General features: G+C 47.6%; 3 protein-coding genes across 5 annotated transcripts; 2 read left to right on the top strand and 1 right to left on the bottom strand.

Annotated features, from left to right (window-relative positions):
- The first annotated feature begins 273 nt into the window (after positions 1–273).
- Positions 274–5,144, top strand: LOC123136280 (bifunctional purine biosynthesis protein PurH). 2 transcript variants are annotated; one of them, XM_044555631.1, is made up of 12 exons: positions 274–592; positions 685–926; positions 1,393–1,468; positions 1,804–1,900; positions 2,337–2,439; positions 2,546–2,676; positions 2,906–3,083; positions 3,181–3,338; positions 3,591–3,800; positions 3,951–4,298; positions 4,489–4,615; positions 4,701–5,144. In XM_044555631.1, the coding sequence occupies exons 2-12, from the start codon at positions 734–736 to the stop codon at positions 4,850–4,852; spliced, it is 1,773 nt and encodes a 590-aa protein (XP_044411566.1). In that variant the 5' UTR covers positions 274–592; positions 685–733; the 3' UTR covers positions 4,853–5,144. The 2 variants fall into 2 exon arrangements, with proteins under 2 accessions (XP_044411566.1, XP_044411558.1); XM_044555623.1 differs by having other exon boundaries at positions 685–938.
- A 1,112-nt stretch (positions 5,145–6,256) lies between these two features.
- On the bottom strand, positions 6,257–9,356 carry LOC123136255 (uncharacterized). Its single transcript, XM_044555600.1, has 4 exons — positions 9,198–9,356; positions 8,810–9,104; positions 7,130–8,692; positions 6,257–7,040 (listed from the first exon to the last, which is right to left on the bottom strand). Exons 2-4 carry the CDS (start codon positions 9,066–9,068, stop codon positions 6,637–6,639), a joined length of 2,226 nt encoding a protein of 741 aa, XP_044411535.1. The 5' UTR covers positions 9,069–9,104; positions 9,198–9,356; the 3' UTR covers positions 6,257–6,636.
- A 140-nt stretch (positions 9,357–9,496) lies between these two features.
- LOC123136264 (protein IQ-DOMAIN 3) lies at positions 9,497–12,125 on the top strand. Of its 2 annotated transcripts, none has more exons than XM_044555617.1 (6): positions 9,497–9,724; positions 9,847–9,955; positions 10,044–10,382; positions 10,586–10,789; positions 10,863–10,982; positions 11,076–12,125. In XM_044555617.1, exons 2-6 carry the CDS (start codon positions 9,869–9,871, stop codon positions 11,910–11,912), a joined length of 1,587 nt encoding a protein of 528 aa, XP_044411552.1. In that variant the 5' UTR covers positions 9,497–9,724; positions 9,847–9,868; the 3' UTR covers positions 11,913–12,125. The 2 variants fall into 2 exon arrangements, with proteins under 2 accessions (XP_044411552.1, XP_044411546.1); XM_044555611.1 differs by having other exon boundaries at positions 10,041–10,382.
- The last annotated feature ends 2,242 nt before the right edge of the window (positions 12,126–14,367 follow it).

Genomic DNA, 14,367 nt, shown 5'->3' with positions numbered 1-14,367 from the left:
AAAAAACTGGAAGCAACAAAACCATAGAAGAAAAACGAAAAAACCCGCAAGAAACAAGGAAAACAGCAGCGAACGAAATCCGTACCTGGGCCGGCCCAAGTGGCGACTTGCTTCAGCGAAGGCTCCTCCTTTTGACGCCTGCGGGCGTCAAATAGGATTTGCCCCGTTTAGGATCTGCCTGCTCCCGTAAGTTTCAGTTACCGAAAATTTGAAGAAAACTAGCGTTAGGGTGTAGGCCCATTAATAGTCGTGGCCCAAGGCCTGCTGTGCGATGCCTCTGGCCACAACAGCCGAACCGCCCGCCACCACCCCCGCACGCCGCCAGCGCTAGGGCCACAGCTGAGCGACGGCCGGCGGAGGGACCCCTACTCGCCGGCTCACCGCGACGCCTCCGCTCCGCACCACCCGGCCTCGCTAGCGTGCCGCCGTCGGTGCTAACCCTCCTCGTCCGCTCTCCACTCCTCGTCCGTTCCTTCCTTCCCCTCGTCTCCGCCGGTGCCGCCAGCCGACCCCGACCGTTGCTCAGCTCCAGGACGACAGGACTGCGGACCCCGGGGCGAGACCCGACAGCAGCTCGGCAGCGACCGGCCAAGTATGTCTTTTTAGCTGACTATATCAGTTTACAGTTTTTTAGTGCAGAAAGAATCCGGTTTTCAGATATCACTGACCGTGCCTCCTCCCCAGGCCACCAGTCCTCCTGTCCCACCTTCCGCGCCGCCAGCCACCAGCGCGCATGGTTTGCGCCGCCATCTCAGTAGCCGGCGGACCTGCCACATCCCTCTCCCGTCGGCCAGCACCCGGCCTCCGTAGCCGCCGCCTGCTCTGGGCTCGCGCGACGAGTCAATATACAATGAGCCGGGTTGCGCCGCGGCTGAGCTCTGCCATGGTTGGGGCCCCCACCCCCGACCATGACGAAGCACGCATAGGTGCGCAAGGAGGTAATGGTATTGGCTTTGATATGATTATCATAGGAATTTGGAATAGTCACATTGGATATTACGTACTTATCAGATTCGTAGTAGCTTATTCCTTCTACCAGCGGATTCAATGTAAAATAGGTTGTTCAACTGATGAATTAATATATATGCTAATAATCCATCACTTTGTTCTCCTTCCTACCTGTGTTTTGATGTGATATCACTTCCTACTTGCAACCAACCACTTGTTGAGTTGACTAAATTCCTAAGAACGTTTTGTATTGGTTGTTTAGTTCTATCCGGAAAAGATCTGTTGTTATGTGCTAATCGATTAATCTTGTTAGAACTCATGTGTTTAAGTATTCAAGTAACATGGGTCCTAAGAGTTGTATATCTCTTCATTTAACTTTTTCTTGTGCATAACATATGGAAATGCTTGAAGCAATGAACTAATGACAAGTTCCTACATCAACAGGAGTGAAGCAAGCACTCATATCACTGTCGGATAAAACAGACTTGGCCAATCTTGGAAACGGTCTTCAGAGCTTGGGGTAACTCTTTCGTGCTGTGGGATCCCCATGCATCACCATGGAGAATTATGTTGTACATCAATGCCTACTTCAGGCAGTGCTGATTTATCATATATAATGTCTTTCCCAAAGTTATGCATTGCTCACAGTAGCCTTCTTATTAGCAAGTTAATTTCTCCTAGCCGCATGCTTTTATAGGCTGACCGTTTGTGCGAGGGTTAGTGTTAGTATTTAACTATTTATGAAGCTTAATATTGTACAGGAAGAAGCATTCTCCAGCTTAGATTTACCAATGCTACTTTTTTTTTCTCTGTTCTAGTTATGTAGGGTCTTATGAAGATTTTTTGCGCCTGTAGGTTTTCTATCATCTCCACTGGTGGTACAGCATCAAGCCTGGAAGCAGCTGGAGTGAATGTTACAAAAGTTGAACAGATTACACATTTTCCTGAAATGGTATAGCTTAATTTATTGTTTAGCTGCTGCAGCATTTCTTGAAATGGTTTTATCCAGGCATGATTTACCATAGTCAATAAAGACATAAAGTAGTTCCTGAATCAAATTTGTTGCAAGTGTTGTAAAATTTCATTTAATGAAATGTTTCTGTAGCATGTTATAGTTGATATAGTTCGCAAGTGCGATGTTCATTCGTGTAAAAGGTGCATGTGGGTATGATATAATCATCATTCTTTATTTCCAATTCTCTTCTCTTTGAAGTTTCTTGAATCCTCACAATAATAATTGTTGAATAATCGACATACAACCTAATTATTTTCTCTTGTCATCCCACTTTAGCCTACCTTCTGCTTTGCCTCTGGCTAGTCATTTAGAGGATATTGGGTATATATTTTTCTTTTCATCTCCATTTAGATTTCTGTTTTGGTGATTGCAGCTTGATGGAAGAGTAAAAACATTGCACCCCAGTATACATGGTGGTATTCTTGCCCGAAGAGACCAGGAGCATCATCTTAAAGCATTGAATGAGCATGGCATCGGTGAGAGTCCATTTTTTTTTAATCTTATATTAGTTGACCATTCATGCCATTAAAGAACAATCTTGTCTTACATTGTCATCTAACTAGGACATTTGTTTGGGCACAGGGACATTTGATGTGGTTGTAGTGAATTTGTATCCATTCTATGGTAAGGTCACCTCTGGTGCAATTTCTTTTGAGGATGGCATTGAAAATATTGATATTGGTGGGCCTACATTGATCCGGGCTGCAGCGAAGGTAACTGTGTTTATCATTTGAAAGTACATACTTAGAGACTGGTTGCAGCTATAAGATGTTTTGGTAGGCTAAAATAGCCTAAAAACGTCTTATAATTTGGGACGGAAGTAGTGTCTGCTTGATGTTTATTGAAAAACTGTTTTATGTTCATTTATACTCGTGGGGTCAATGTAATAGTTCTGTACAACTGATGTATGGCTTAATATTGATATCTTTGTTGACCTGACAGAATCATAAGGATGTTCTTGTTGTTGTGGATCATCATGATTACCCTGCTCTATTGAAATATCTACAAGAAAAGCAAGCGGACCCGCAGTTCCGCAGGATGCTAGCATGGAAAGCTTTACAGCACGTCGCTTCTTATGATTCAGCTGTCTCAGAGTGGTTGTGGAAGCAATCGAACAGTGGTATGATCCTTCTTTTGGTGAATGGTCCAATACATATCTGATAGTTTCATCTGCTACTTTTATTGGATATCACATTGTCATTGTCATATGTATGTAGGAGATACATTTCCCCCAAGTTTTACTGTTCCCCTCTCGATGAAGTCTGCACTTCGTTATGGTGAAAATCCTCATCAAAAGGCGGCATTTTACGGTGACAGGAGTCTTTCTCTAGTCAATGCCGGTGGTATTGCAACAGCAGTTCAGCACCATGGAAAGGTTAGGACACCATGCATTTATTTTCCAGTTCGTGCTCCAACTAAGTGGCCCACAAATTATCCAAAAATATACAAAGAGCAATCTCTTCTGACATGGTGCCACGAATTCCATGTCTCAAATTTAGCATTTAGTTTGTTCAGTACACATACAACTTGTTTCTGGATTTTCCTGCTCCTTGTGAACTCATCCTGTTGGAAAGTTCGGCGATGCTTCTTTAGAGGTTTTCATAACTGGCATGCTTGCTCTTTGCAGGAAATGTCCTATAACAACTACTTGGATGCTGATGCTGCATGGAATTGTGTGTCAGAGTTTGAGAACCCTACTTGTGTTGTGGTTAAGCACACCAATCCGTGTGGTGTTGCATCCCGGCAGGATGTTCTTGAGGCATATAGATTAGCTGTAAAGGCAGATCCTGTGAGTGCATTTGGGGGAATTGTTGCATTCAACACCACAATTGACGAGGTATGCACTAGACTCTGATCTTATGTTTCGCAAGCTCTAACGTTTGTGTAGTTGTGTTGCTACCCATGACATGTTCTTGCAAGCTCATCATGCACATCTCAATTAGTCGTGAGTTATGAGAGGGGCAACTAATAATCTTATCTTGTGTAGGATCTTGCAAAGGAGATCCGTGAGTTTAGAAGTCCTACAGATGGCGAGACACGGATGTTCTATGAGATCGTGGTGGCACCAGGATACACAGAGAAGGGCCTCGAGGTCCTCAAAGGGAAATCGAAGACGTTGAGGATCCTTGAGGCGAAGAGAAGTGGGAAAAACATGTTGTCGCTCAGGCAGGTAAGTGGTGGTTGGCTAGCTCAAGAGTCGGACGATCTAGCCCCAGAAGACATCACCTTCATGACGGGTTCTGAGAGAGCTCCGACAGACAGCGAGCTCTCGGATGCCAAGTTTGCCTGGCTCTGCGTGAAGCACGTCAAGAGCAACGCCATTGTGATTGCCAAGGTTAGTCTACATTTCTCAGTGTGCCAAGGAAAAGACAGGGCGAGTAAATTTCAGTTTGCAACACAACCGTCACAAACAAACAAAAAACAACACCTGCTGCTGTCAGTATTTGTACTCCACAACTCACAACTCACTGACCTGCCAAGTTTGGTTCAGTGAATTGACCTGGCTGATCCTCTTGTGAGTGCAGGACAATTGCATGCTGGGCATGGGAAGCGGGCAGCCAAACAGGGTGGACAGCCTGAGGATCGCCTTCAGGAAAGCAGGGGAAGCTGCCAAGGGAGCCGCTCTGGCCAGCGACGCCTTCTTCCCATTCGGTGAGAACAAAACAACAACCCCATTCGATTCGACCAAGTGAGATCTTACATGCTGATAAACTGACTCGCGTGAGTGGAACTGCAGCCTGGAAGGACGCCGTGGAGGAGGCGTGCGAGAACGGCATCGGCACGATCGCGCAGCCCGGCGGCAGCATGAGGGACAAGGACGCCGTCGACTGCTGCAACAAGTACGACGTCTCCCTCCTCTTCACCGGCGTCCGCCACTTCAGGCACTAAGCCTAACTTGAGTGCTTAAGGTCATCGCCGGTCTACCGTCAGTCTGTCCGCCGTGGAAACTCGCGGATATTTTCGCAATAAGACGGACGCAGGTGGTTTTGAGTCCAGCTAGGAATAATAGTATTGACAGGGGCGAGATCGTTTTGCTATGTTGTATCACATTGCTGAGCCAGCAGCGAGTGGGTAGTAACTAAGGTCAGAAAACCAGGGCCAACTGAGCAGAAACTGTGTTTGCATTCAGACCTCGACATGAATCAAACTTGTGAGGCCATTCTGACCTTTTCAGATGCCAGCACGTGATCTTTGCTTGAAGATTTGTGATCACCAGCAACCTTCAGATGCTGGTTTGTAGAAATATGATAATTCTGTGGATGGGTAAAGGGTATCACATGCTGCCTGAGTGTAGGTAGCTTCCGGAGAACGAAGACTGAATGATCGTTTTTGTCCTTCTGGAATTCAGATGGATATTTTGAAATTTAGAAGCATTCTTCGGAGAGGAGCACCGAGAAGCAGAATGAGATCTCAATCTACTGCAGATGCATTTGCAACTGAACAATGTCCTGGCACGAGCACCCAGCGCCGGCCTGGAGGAGCAGGTCCTGGGCGCCATACCGGTCGCCCTGCGCCCCTGCCACCTGATCGAGGCCGGCACGGAGCTGCAGCTGGCCACGCGGGCCCCTGGCGACGCCATCGAGGAGGAGCTCCCGCCCCTGTCCATCTGCAAACGGCGGAGGGCAATGTTGAGCGTGAACTCCTCGTCCGACGCGGACGAGCTCGAGCCCTCCCTGGCAAGCGCCGTCCAGTCAATGTCGGACTCGCTGCCGGATCCGTTCCCGACCATGGTGGAGGGGTGGGTAGAGGGCCGGGAGGGAAGGGGAGATGGCAGTGGAGCCGAGAGGTCGAGAGTGAGGTTTGACTAGGGTTTTTTTTTTCTTACAAAAGTTGGATATGCCTTTATTACTGTTTTTTCCTTAAATCTCTTTTCGCCTAAAAACAATTATATATTTTTATTACCAATAACCGATCACAATGGTGTTTTCACTACCATTAGAGAAACCATTGCACCCAAAGAATTTAGAATAAACGGATGAGAAACCAGAGTCTACTCGGTTTGAGATGCGACTCATACCTCTAAACAATAAACAAACAGGAGCAAACAATTTATCACAATATATTGTACCCCGTCTTCAGTGATCTAAACGTTCTCATATTCCTTTACGAAGGGAGTATTTCCTATTTTCTCACCAGGCAGAAACTCATGATCATTTTTCACTATCTTGGTGATGGGCAAACACTACATGGCAGTCAAATGACAAGAGAAACATCAGTTAAAATCATGGTTTCCATATGCTTGCACATGGCAACAGCAAGACCAGCTCCACTGATCACTGCACCAGTATGATCTTCAAGTAATCAGTTGTGCACGGTAGACAATTAGATCTAGATGAAATTTACACAAATGAACACGAAGGTGTCAATGCTGTAGTTGCCAGAAAAATGACAGTATGGTACTCTAAGAGTCTACCACTATTCTCTATACAGAACGCATCATACAGATGAGAGAACACATTGACATTGACTAGACGACATGAATGTCAACACAGTTCAATATAAGCTGGTTCGGTCAGCTTGTCCATCAAATGCAGTAGTCGGGCCATCGCCCAGAGTCTTGTCAGCTTCTTTAGTTTCCTAATCCGCTGGATTGGCTGCAATCTCACCTTCCGCGGTTTCCTCAGCTAATGGTTCAGCAGCAGCTAAATTTTCTAGCCTCCCCAACAGGCATTTCAACTGTTGACCCCCTCGATTCCCTGGAACGCGTACTCATCCCCCAAAGACTGTTTTGGTACATATCCGGTAAAAGCTTGAGCTCTCAGGTCTCGAGTCTCATCCGTATTATCAACTTCCATGGTATCTTCCAAGGCCTCGACAACACCATGTACACACACAAGTTTGTGTTTTGAGGTGTCATCTACAATTCCAGTTTGCATGGTATCTGAGAGAACATCAGGTGACTCTTCATTTCTGCGTCCAGCATGTAAAGCACGCTCGGTATTGCCTTCATCTTGTCCTGCAAGCTTGACCATCTCAGTGTGTTCAACTGATGGATTCTTTACAGTTTCACCTTTGCCAGCTTTGTCGATGATGTCAATTTGCACAGAATCCAGTGCACCTCCAGACAGCCTACAAGCTATAAGAAAACACATGCAAAAGGTACTGTAAGCAACTAAGCATATTTAACTCGCTGGATTTTACAAATTTAAGAGAAAGAATGTTTACCAGGAATCTCCATGCTACTATCTTCAGGGTGTAACTTAGGATAATTCAATTCAGCCGTTCTTAGAGAAAATGGCATATTCGCAAGACGAAAACTTTGAAGTGAAGGTCCAAAAGAACCAAAGTTGCCAGCAACACTGAAAGCCCTTTCAGCATCGACACGTTTCCTGAAGACAACTTTAACAGTATTTATGTTCTCGTGCACTTCAGTCTCGGTCTCTTTTAGTGGTCCATAGCGACTGAACACCCTAATAAAATCCATTTCTGAAGGAAGAGCAATTGACTTGCCAAAGCACAAAATAAGTGCAGTGGGGTTTACGTCATGGACCATCTTCTCGTCAACGTGGATAATTGATCTTTTTATCACTTCTATCTTCCTGTTAACATCCAATGTTTCAGGCTGCATATTCTGTACAGGGGAAGAAAGATCTGATGAAGGTGCACATGTCCGTCGCGTCGGTCTCCGCCTACGTATCGGCCTTGTTTTGCCACTTGCCCCTTTGAGGCTATGAGTGGAGACAGTATGTAAACTCAGTCCAGACCAGTAGGCATCCTGCATATGGTCCGTTGTTTCTTCCTTAGGACAAGGCAAAATTTTCCACTCTTCACTCCTGTCCCCTTCAGTTTTCCCAATCATGCTCATTTCAGTAGAAGCTGCCATCCCAGATAATAAGTCCTTGGTGTCCACACCATGGCGCCTCTGCACACGCCTCCTTTTTGCTGGCTTCTTCACAGAGATGTCAACTTCACCACACTCTGTTTCACCAATATTGTTATGAACTATCGGTTCATTCTGAGGCTTCACAATGGGCCTTCCCTCTGCCAACTCTATGTTATCGTCAGGCTTTCGCTTACGAGGTCTTCCCCTACCTCTTTTGGGCTTCACATGACTAGGCTGCACTTCATTGGTGACAGTTGTGTCGATGCCATCCTCTGCCCATGCACTGCCAGATTGAAATGATGCAATTTCACCGTATCCCTTAGAGCGATAGAAAGACATAAGTTGAGAGCAAGCAATCACTAAATCCTGCAGAACACCTCCTTGGCAAGGGGACAGAGCCAGCAGCTTCATATAATGAAGAAGGTGTTCTGGACTGAAATATTGCAATATCTCAGCCTGGTTAACCTTAGAGCAAGTAACTCCAGCCTTGAGCCCAAAATTCCCACGCAGATAACACATGCCATTCTCAGAGAGGTATTCTGGGAGACAAGAGCAACTCGTGGCCGTCAATATCCGCGTTGAGAGTTCTTGAAGCGCAGAGTTAACTGCACTGGTGAAGGCATCAGAATTGCCTTGTTTCTCCATCTCTATACAGTTGTCCATGAAAGGCTTCAACTGGGATTCATGACACCACGCAAAAGAACCGTCGCCAAAAAATGCTACCAGATGGTGGCCCTCTTTCTGATGCTTCAATGCCAGCTCAGATGCATCTGAAGGATCAAAAATTGCACCAGGCCACCAGGGATGACCTTGCAATTTACCCCAGACAAGATCAGAAACTCGAAACCCATCTTTATCAAGGGGAGGAAGATGGTATCTAGTACGCTGATCATCTTCGTTCAATTCTGCAAGATTACAAAAATCAATTAGTCCGTGATGCCATACAAGTCGAAGGAACAAGGGGGTGGAATCAACATGCAGTAGATCAAACTAACCAGAGTCTGATGTCAGAGTATGCTTACCGGCTTCAGCATCATGTTGAGGTACGGCAGGATCAGAAATCTCCGCCGTGTCGGCGGCAATATTCTGTATCTGCGCCAGGCTACTACTCCCCTCCTCCTCGTCCTGCACCCCACCAGATTCCACCATCATGGCATCAAAATCTGCTTCGCCGAAACTCCCCTGCGCCATCGCCTCCCCGTCCGTAGCGGCATCCACCGGCGGCAGCTCGTCCCGCCCCTCCGGGTCCACCCCTCCCTCCACCCCCGAAAGCCAGATCATCGCGGCGAACCAACCCCCGGCGCTCCCTACTCGAATCTGTGGAATTGGGGCGGAGAGGTTAGTCGGCGCAAATTAAAGCCTCGAAATCCCCAATCGATCTCGCCGCCGCGGGAGGGGAGGGCGAGATACCTCGTGCACGGGCCGGCGGGAGCGGGAGGCCGGGGAGGGAGCTAGCGCGAGCGCGTCGGCCTGGCGGGTGGAGACGGAGGCTCTAGGGTTTGGTCTTCCGGGTGGCTTCGGCCTCTGAGGCTGCGCGCGCGCGGGCGATTTGGGTGGTGATATCGGCGAGCTGGGGAGCCGATTGGGAGGAGGAGACGGGGTGGGAAGTGGCCGAAAGGCCGGGCTTATGGGCTGGACCAACGGGCCTGCCGAGGGGTGGGCCGTGAGGTTGGTTCGTGGGCTGCTTTTGCCTAACTGGGCCGTGGGGTGTGCGTGCGTTTATCACGGCGGAGTGTGAGGCGCGGTGGGACTGAAATGTAGGGACAGGAACAGACGCCAGCCAGCCAGTGGGTCCGCGACGGCCTGACGGGGAGTGGACGTGCGTCAAGGCGGTTCGCCGTCGTTGACGAGGTTGCAGGCGGACGTGTCCGACTCCGGCGGCATCGACGGCATAGAGGGCGAGCCGGCAGAAGACAGAAGAAGGCTCTTTGAAAGAGGTTCACATTTTTGTTTTGCTCGATCTGTGGCAATGTTGATTGATGCTAGTTTTGCTGCCGTAAACATCATTAGATTTCCACTTGTTCTTGATGATTTTTGCATTTTGTCATCACACCGATAGGCGAAGAGCGCGGAGGGGGGCAATGGGGAAGAAGGTGAGGTGGTTTGACGCCGTGCAGAGGATCCTGAGCTCGTCGGAACCTGATCGCGAGGAGAAGGAAGGCAAGCAGGTAACTGAAACCGTGGGATTCTCTTGTCTTCATCGAATTCCAGTCGATGCAAATAACCGATCCGTATCGATGTTGTCGATCCAAGAAGCCGGCCGAGAGGCCGACGAGTAAATCGAGCTTCAAGAAGCTATGGCAGTTCGGCAAGTCCAGCACGTCCACTTCTTCCTCCTCCGCGACGCCGGAGACTGCTCCCGCGGCCCAGCAGCAGCCTCCTCCGCAGCCTGATCAGCAGGACGCTGTGGAGGCCAAGTCCGCCGGCACGACGAGCGAGCAAAACGATGGTGGACTCCGAGCCGCGGCGCTCGCCGCGCCGGTGGCTGCGCAGCAGCCGGCAGAGGCCACGGCCGTCGTCACGCCAAGAGCGCCCGCGCGGTCGAAGGAGGAGCTTGCCGTCGTCAGGATTCAGACGGCTTGCAGGGGCTACCTGGTAATGCATCAGCCATTGCCAAGCTTGTTTCTCTTGGGAGGCCAAAATCTGAATAGTTATCCTGAACGTTCAAGGATAAAAGAAAATTGGGCCATGCTCAGCAGAACTCAAGGAAGATGAAAGATTTGCATGATCACATTTCGATCTACTCGTAGTATATATCTAACATGTTGAAAACTTGGAAACATTTTATTCGCGTTCAGGTAAGGAAGGGGTACAAGGCGAGAGCACAGGCTCGGCTGATGTCGCTGCTGGAGGGGGTCGCCGTGAAGCGCCAGACGGAGGATGCGCTGTACAGCATGCAGATGATGACGAGGGTTCAGACGCAGATATACGCCAGGAGGGTCAACAAGGACAAGGCTCTCAAGAGTCAGGCCCAGCCTAAGCAAGGGCCTGACAAAACCAAGGTGCGGAGCATCATCTCATAGCTAGCTCAACGTAACCTGGCCGGTGTGCTGCTGCTGACATTATTTAGCGCAGATTGGTGAAGGCTGGGATCACACTCACCAGTCCAAGGAGCAGATCGAGGCCACGCTCGCGACGAAGCAGGAGGCCGCGTCGAGGCGGCAGAGGGCCCTGTCCTACGCCTTATCTCACCAGGTAGCCGTCGGATCTCCATTGTCGATGGCGCTGTGGCTCGACGTGTTCATGTCCTCTGCTGAACTCACTCTGCATGCGCTGTCTCGGTTGCAGTGGAGGAACAGGAGCCCTTCTTCTTCATCTTCCTCGGGGCGAGGGAGAGTGACACCCACGCTGTCGCACCCTCCAACGTTCATGGACCCTGGCTGCCCCAACTGGGGCTGGAGCTTGGCGGAGCGCTGTATGGCGGCGTCCAGGCCGTGGGAGAGCCAGACCGCGCCGCCGGACGTCAAGGACCGCGCTGCTCCCGCGAAGAGCGTCGGCCGGGCCGCCAGCCCGAGGGTGTCCATCTCAGTCCAGATTCCCACCACGCCGACGGGCAGGTCCGCTCGGCCGGCCGGCCGGTCGTCGCCGTCGACCCCGACGCAGTCGCGGTCCCCCTCGGCGCTGGGGAAGACGGTCGCGTCGCCCCGGCGGGCTCCGAGCCCGAAGGGTAGCCCGTTCAAAGGGTCGGGAAGCATGCTGTCGGAGCGCCCGCGGAGCAGCCAGGAGCACCTGGGGACAAGCGGTGTCGGCGGTGGCGAAGACAAGGAGGCCTCGCTGCGACGGACGACGAGCTTGCGGTCGGGGGAGCTGCCGGGGAGGCTGAGTCCACGAGCGAGAGAGGTCGACGCAGGCGAGACGGGCGGCGCGCCGGTGACGCCCAGCTACATGCAGGCGACCAAGTCCGTGAAGGCCAAGGCCCGGTGCGCGAGCCCCGCGGCGGCTGACAAGGCCGAGCTCCCCGAAAGGGCGACTCTGGTGTCCTCGCCGTCGATGAAGAGGCGCCCGTCGCTGGAGTTCGCGGAGAAACAAGGGGTGTCGTCGCCGAGGACGCCAAGGACGCCGACCACGCCGAGCAAGGCGAAGGCGGAGATCAGGACGAAGCGGTCTCCCAGCCCCAGGCTCTAGCTCGCTGGGCTTGCGTATATCCACGGTGGCAGCGCGATACTGTACGAGTTTTTCTTATTTTGTTGCCTAGTTTCGAATTGGTAATCTAGCGTTTTTGGTCATTTTTGTTTTTTGAATTTGTAATTAGCGCGTTCGGTACAAATTTATCTTTTGAGTTTGGCTAACGCTGGTCTAAAGACTCTTTCTATCTTTGTGGATGGAGTATTATTTAAAATGCATGCTTTTTTAGATGATGATTTTAAATGCAAGCTTGTGAGTGGATTTTGTACCAAACGTGCATGGAACCGCTGTTCACCTTAGATGTCTCTGCCGAGTTTTCTTGATTAATCGAAGTACAGTACTCCCTCCCTTCTTAAATATTTGTCTTTTTAAAGATTTCAAATGGGGCACATACGGATGTATATAGACATATTTTAGAGTGTAGATTCACTCACTTTGCTTCGTATGTAGTCACTTGTTAAAATCTTTAGAAAAACAAATATTTAGGAACGGAGAGAGTATTATACTACTATATTTCGCCATATTTTCTCTCAATGGATAGTTATTGTAATGTTTCATTGTACCAACAGAAGCGCAAGTGCATGAGTCATATACTCCCTTCGTTCGAAATTACTTATCATGGAAATGGATAGAAATGAATATATTTAGAACTAAAATACATCTAGATACATCCATTCCCGCGACAAGTAATTCCGGACGGAGGGAGTATATATGAGGTGGCATGAACCTATAGATTACACACTCGACAGGTTGAAACATGTTTTGGATTTGGATGTGAATCTTTTTTTTAATAATGTGATTTGGATGTGAATCTTTACTAGGCATCATACCCTAATGGGCCTACATAGTACTAAAGTTTCGTCGGTTAATTTGGATTGGAAAGAGTACAATAATTAGGGATTCCAGACACAATAAACATTAGTCTTTAAGACTTTACACATAAAAAGTCACACTGTCAAATTATCGGTTGAGTGTGCAAAACCTCATGCGCGTGATCTTGAGTAACGAGTAGAAGGTAGCACGACTACAACTCCGACATGCCAAATTGACTAAGTAATTACCAAGTTTTACCGAGACCCATTTGTTTAGGGTTTAGGCTTAAGGTTTCATATTTGGAGTTTAGGGTTCATGATTTATGTTCCAGGATTTAAGTTTTAGTATTTGAAAGTTGTTATCATTCGTTTGATCATGTTTTAATAGTTGAAACTTGCTGAAGTTTCTAAACTTATCGAAACATATTCAAAAGAGGTATTTCTTTCAAGGCACTCGTCACAAGGAATACGAATATGCAAACGAAACATAAATTAGATTTTCGGTTCAAAAGATGTAATAGATTTAATTTTGAAAGTAAAAAAAACATGAGAGGTGGGATGGGTGGCGGTGCCAAGAGTTGCGAAAAGTTGTCATGCATTGACCCCATCTAAGATATTAAGACTAAAGCACATGCAAACTCAAACCACCTTTCGTATCACGAGATAAATCAGACGACACACGATCTACGGGCTAGCCCCTGCATGCCAAAATCCTCTCTCTACCTTATAAATATTCTAGTTTTATATTATCACATAAATTTGAAAGGCACAATATTTAAGACAAAACTAATATAAACACACATGAATAGAAATTTGGAATATGGTGTACTATAGTCTCATATACATAATCTCATATCACAAGTTTTTTTTTAAGTGTTGCATTTTGATGGTTCTGAATAAACCTTTTTGAGTGAATTACACCAGTGGTATTTGAACTTGGCACAAGCAGTCACTTTGGTGCTAGAACTTGCGACATACATTGAACTGGCGCAATAACTTGGCTCGAGCGTACAAATACAGTGCTAATCGCGTTGGGTATGAAATTGACGCTGACTTGGCGCGCTATCGTGGCATATGGCCCATTGTCAGCGTCAGGAAGGCAGATAGGAGTGCATGTGTCCTTTTTTTCGTGAAACCCCATCATTTTTTTAATTTCTCACAAAAAACACCTGTCAACTTGGTGGTATTTCATTTTTTTCGCCTCTATGCCACATAGGGCCCACTTGTTAGTACATGCAAAAAAGTGTTTAATGCTCGTATATCTAATATGGATAACAAGCCGTACTGTAGTATCAGGAAGATGCATGGGGGGCTTATCTGGGCTGCAGATATTGCGGCCGATTTTGCGGACTAGTTTTTAAAGATATCTGTAAAATGTAAGTAATAAAATAATGTTCAATTTACTCAAAAACATAAAAGTTGTTCAAATAGTACATTATATGTACAAAAAATGAATAGTAAGTAAAAACTTTTAAATATACACCCATGTATTATATAAAAATGTATGGTAAATACGGACATTTAAAATGTTTATTAAATAAAATATTTAATGAATGAAAAAAATTATATACTTGCATATTATATTTAAATTATACAAAATGATGAATACAAACATTTACTGAATATTGATGAATATTCACTTG

Source organism: Triticum aestivum, chromosome 1B (assembly GCF_018294505.1).
Source record: "Triticum aestivum cultivar Chinese Spring chromosome 1B, IWGSC CS RefSeq v2.1, whole genome shotgun sequence".
Taxonomy (NCBI): domain Eukaryota; kingdom Viridiplantae; phylum Streptophyta; class Magnoliopsida; order Poales; family Poaceae; genus Triticum; species Triticum aestivum.
Note: the sequence above shows the minus strand (reverse complement) of the source record. Positions and strands in the feature narration are given on the sequence as shown.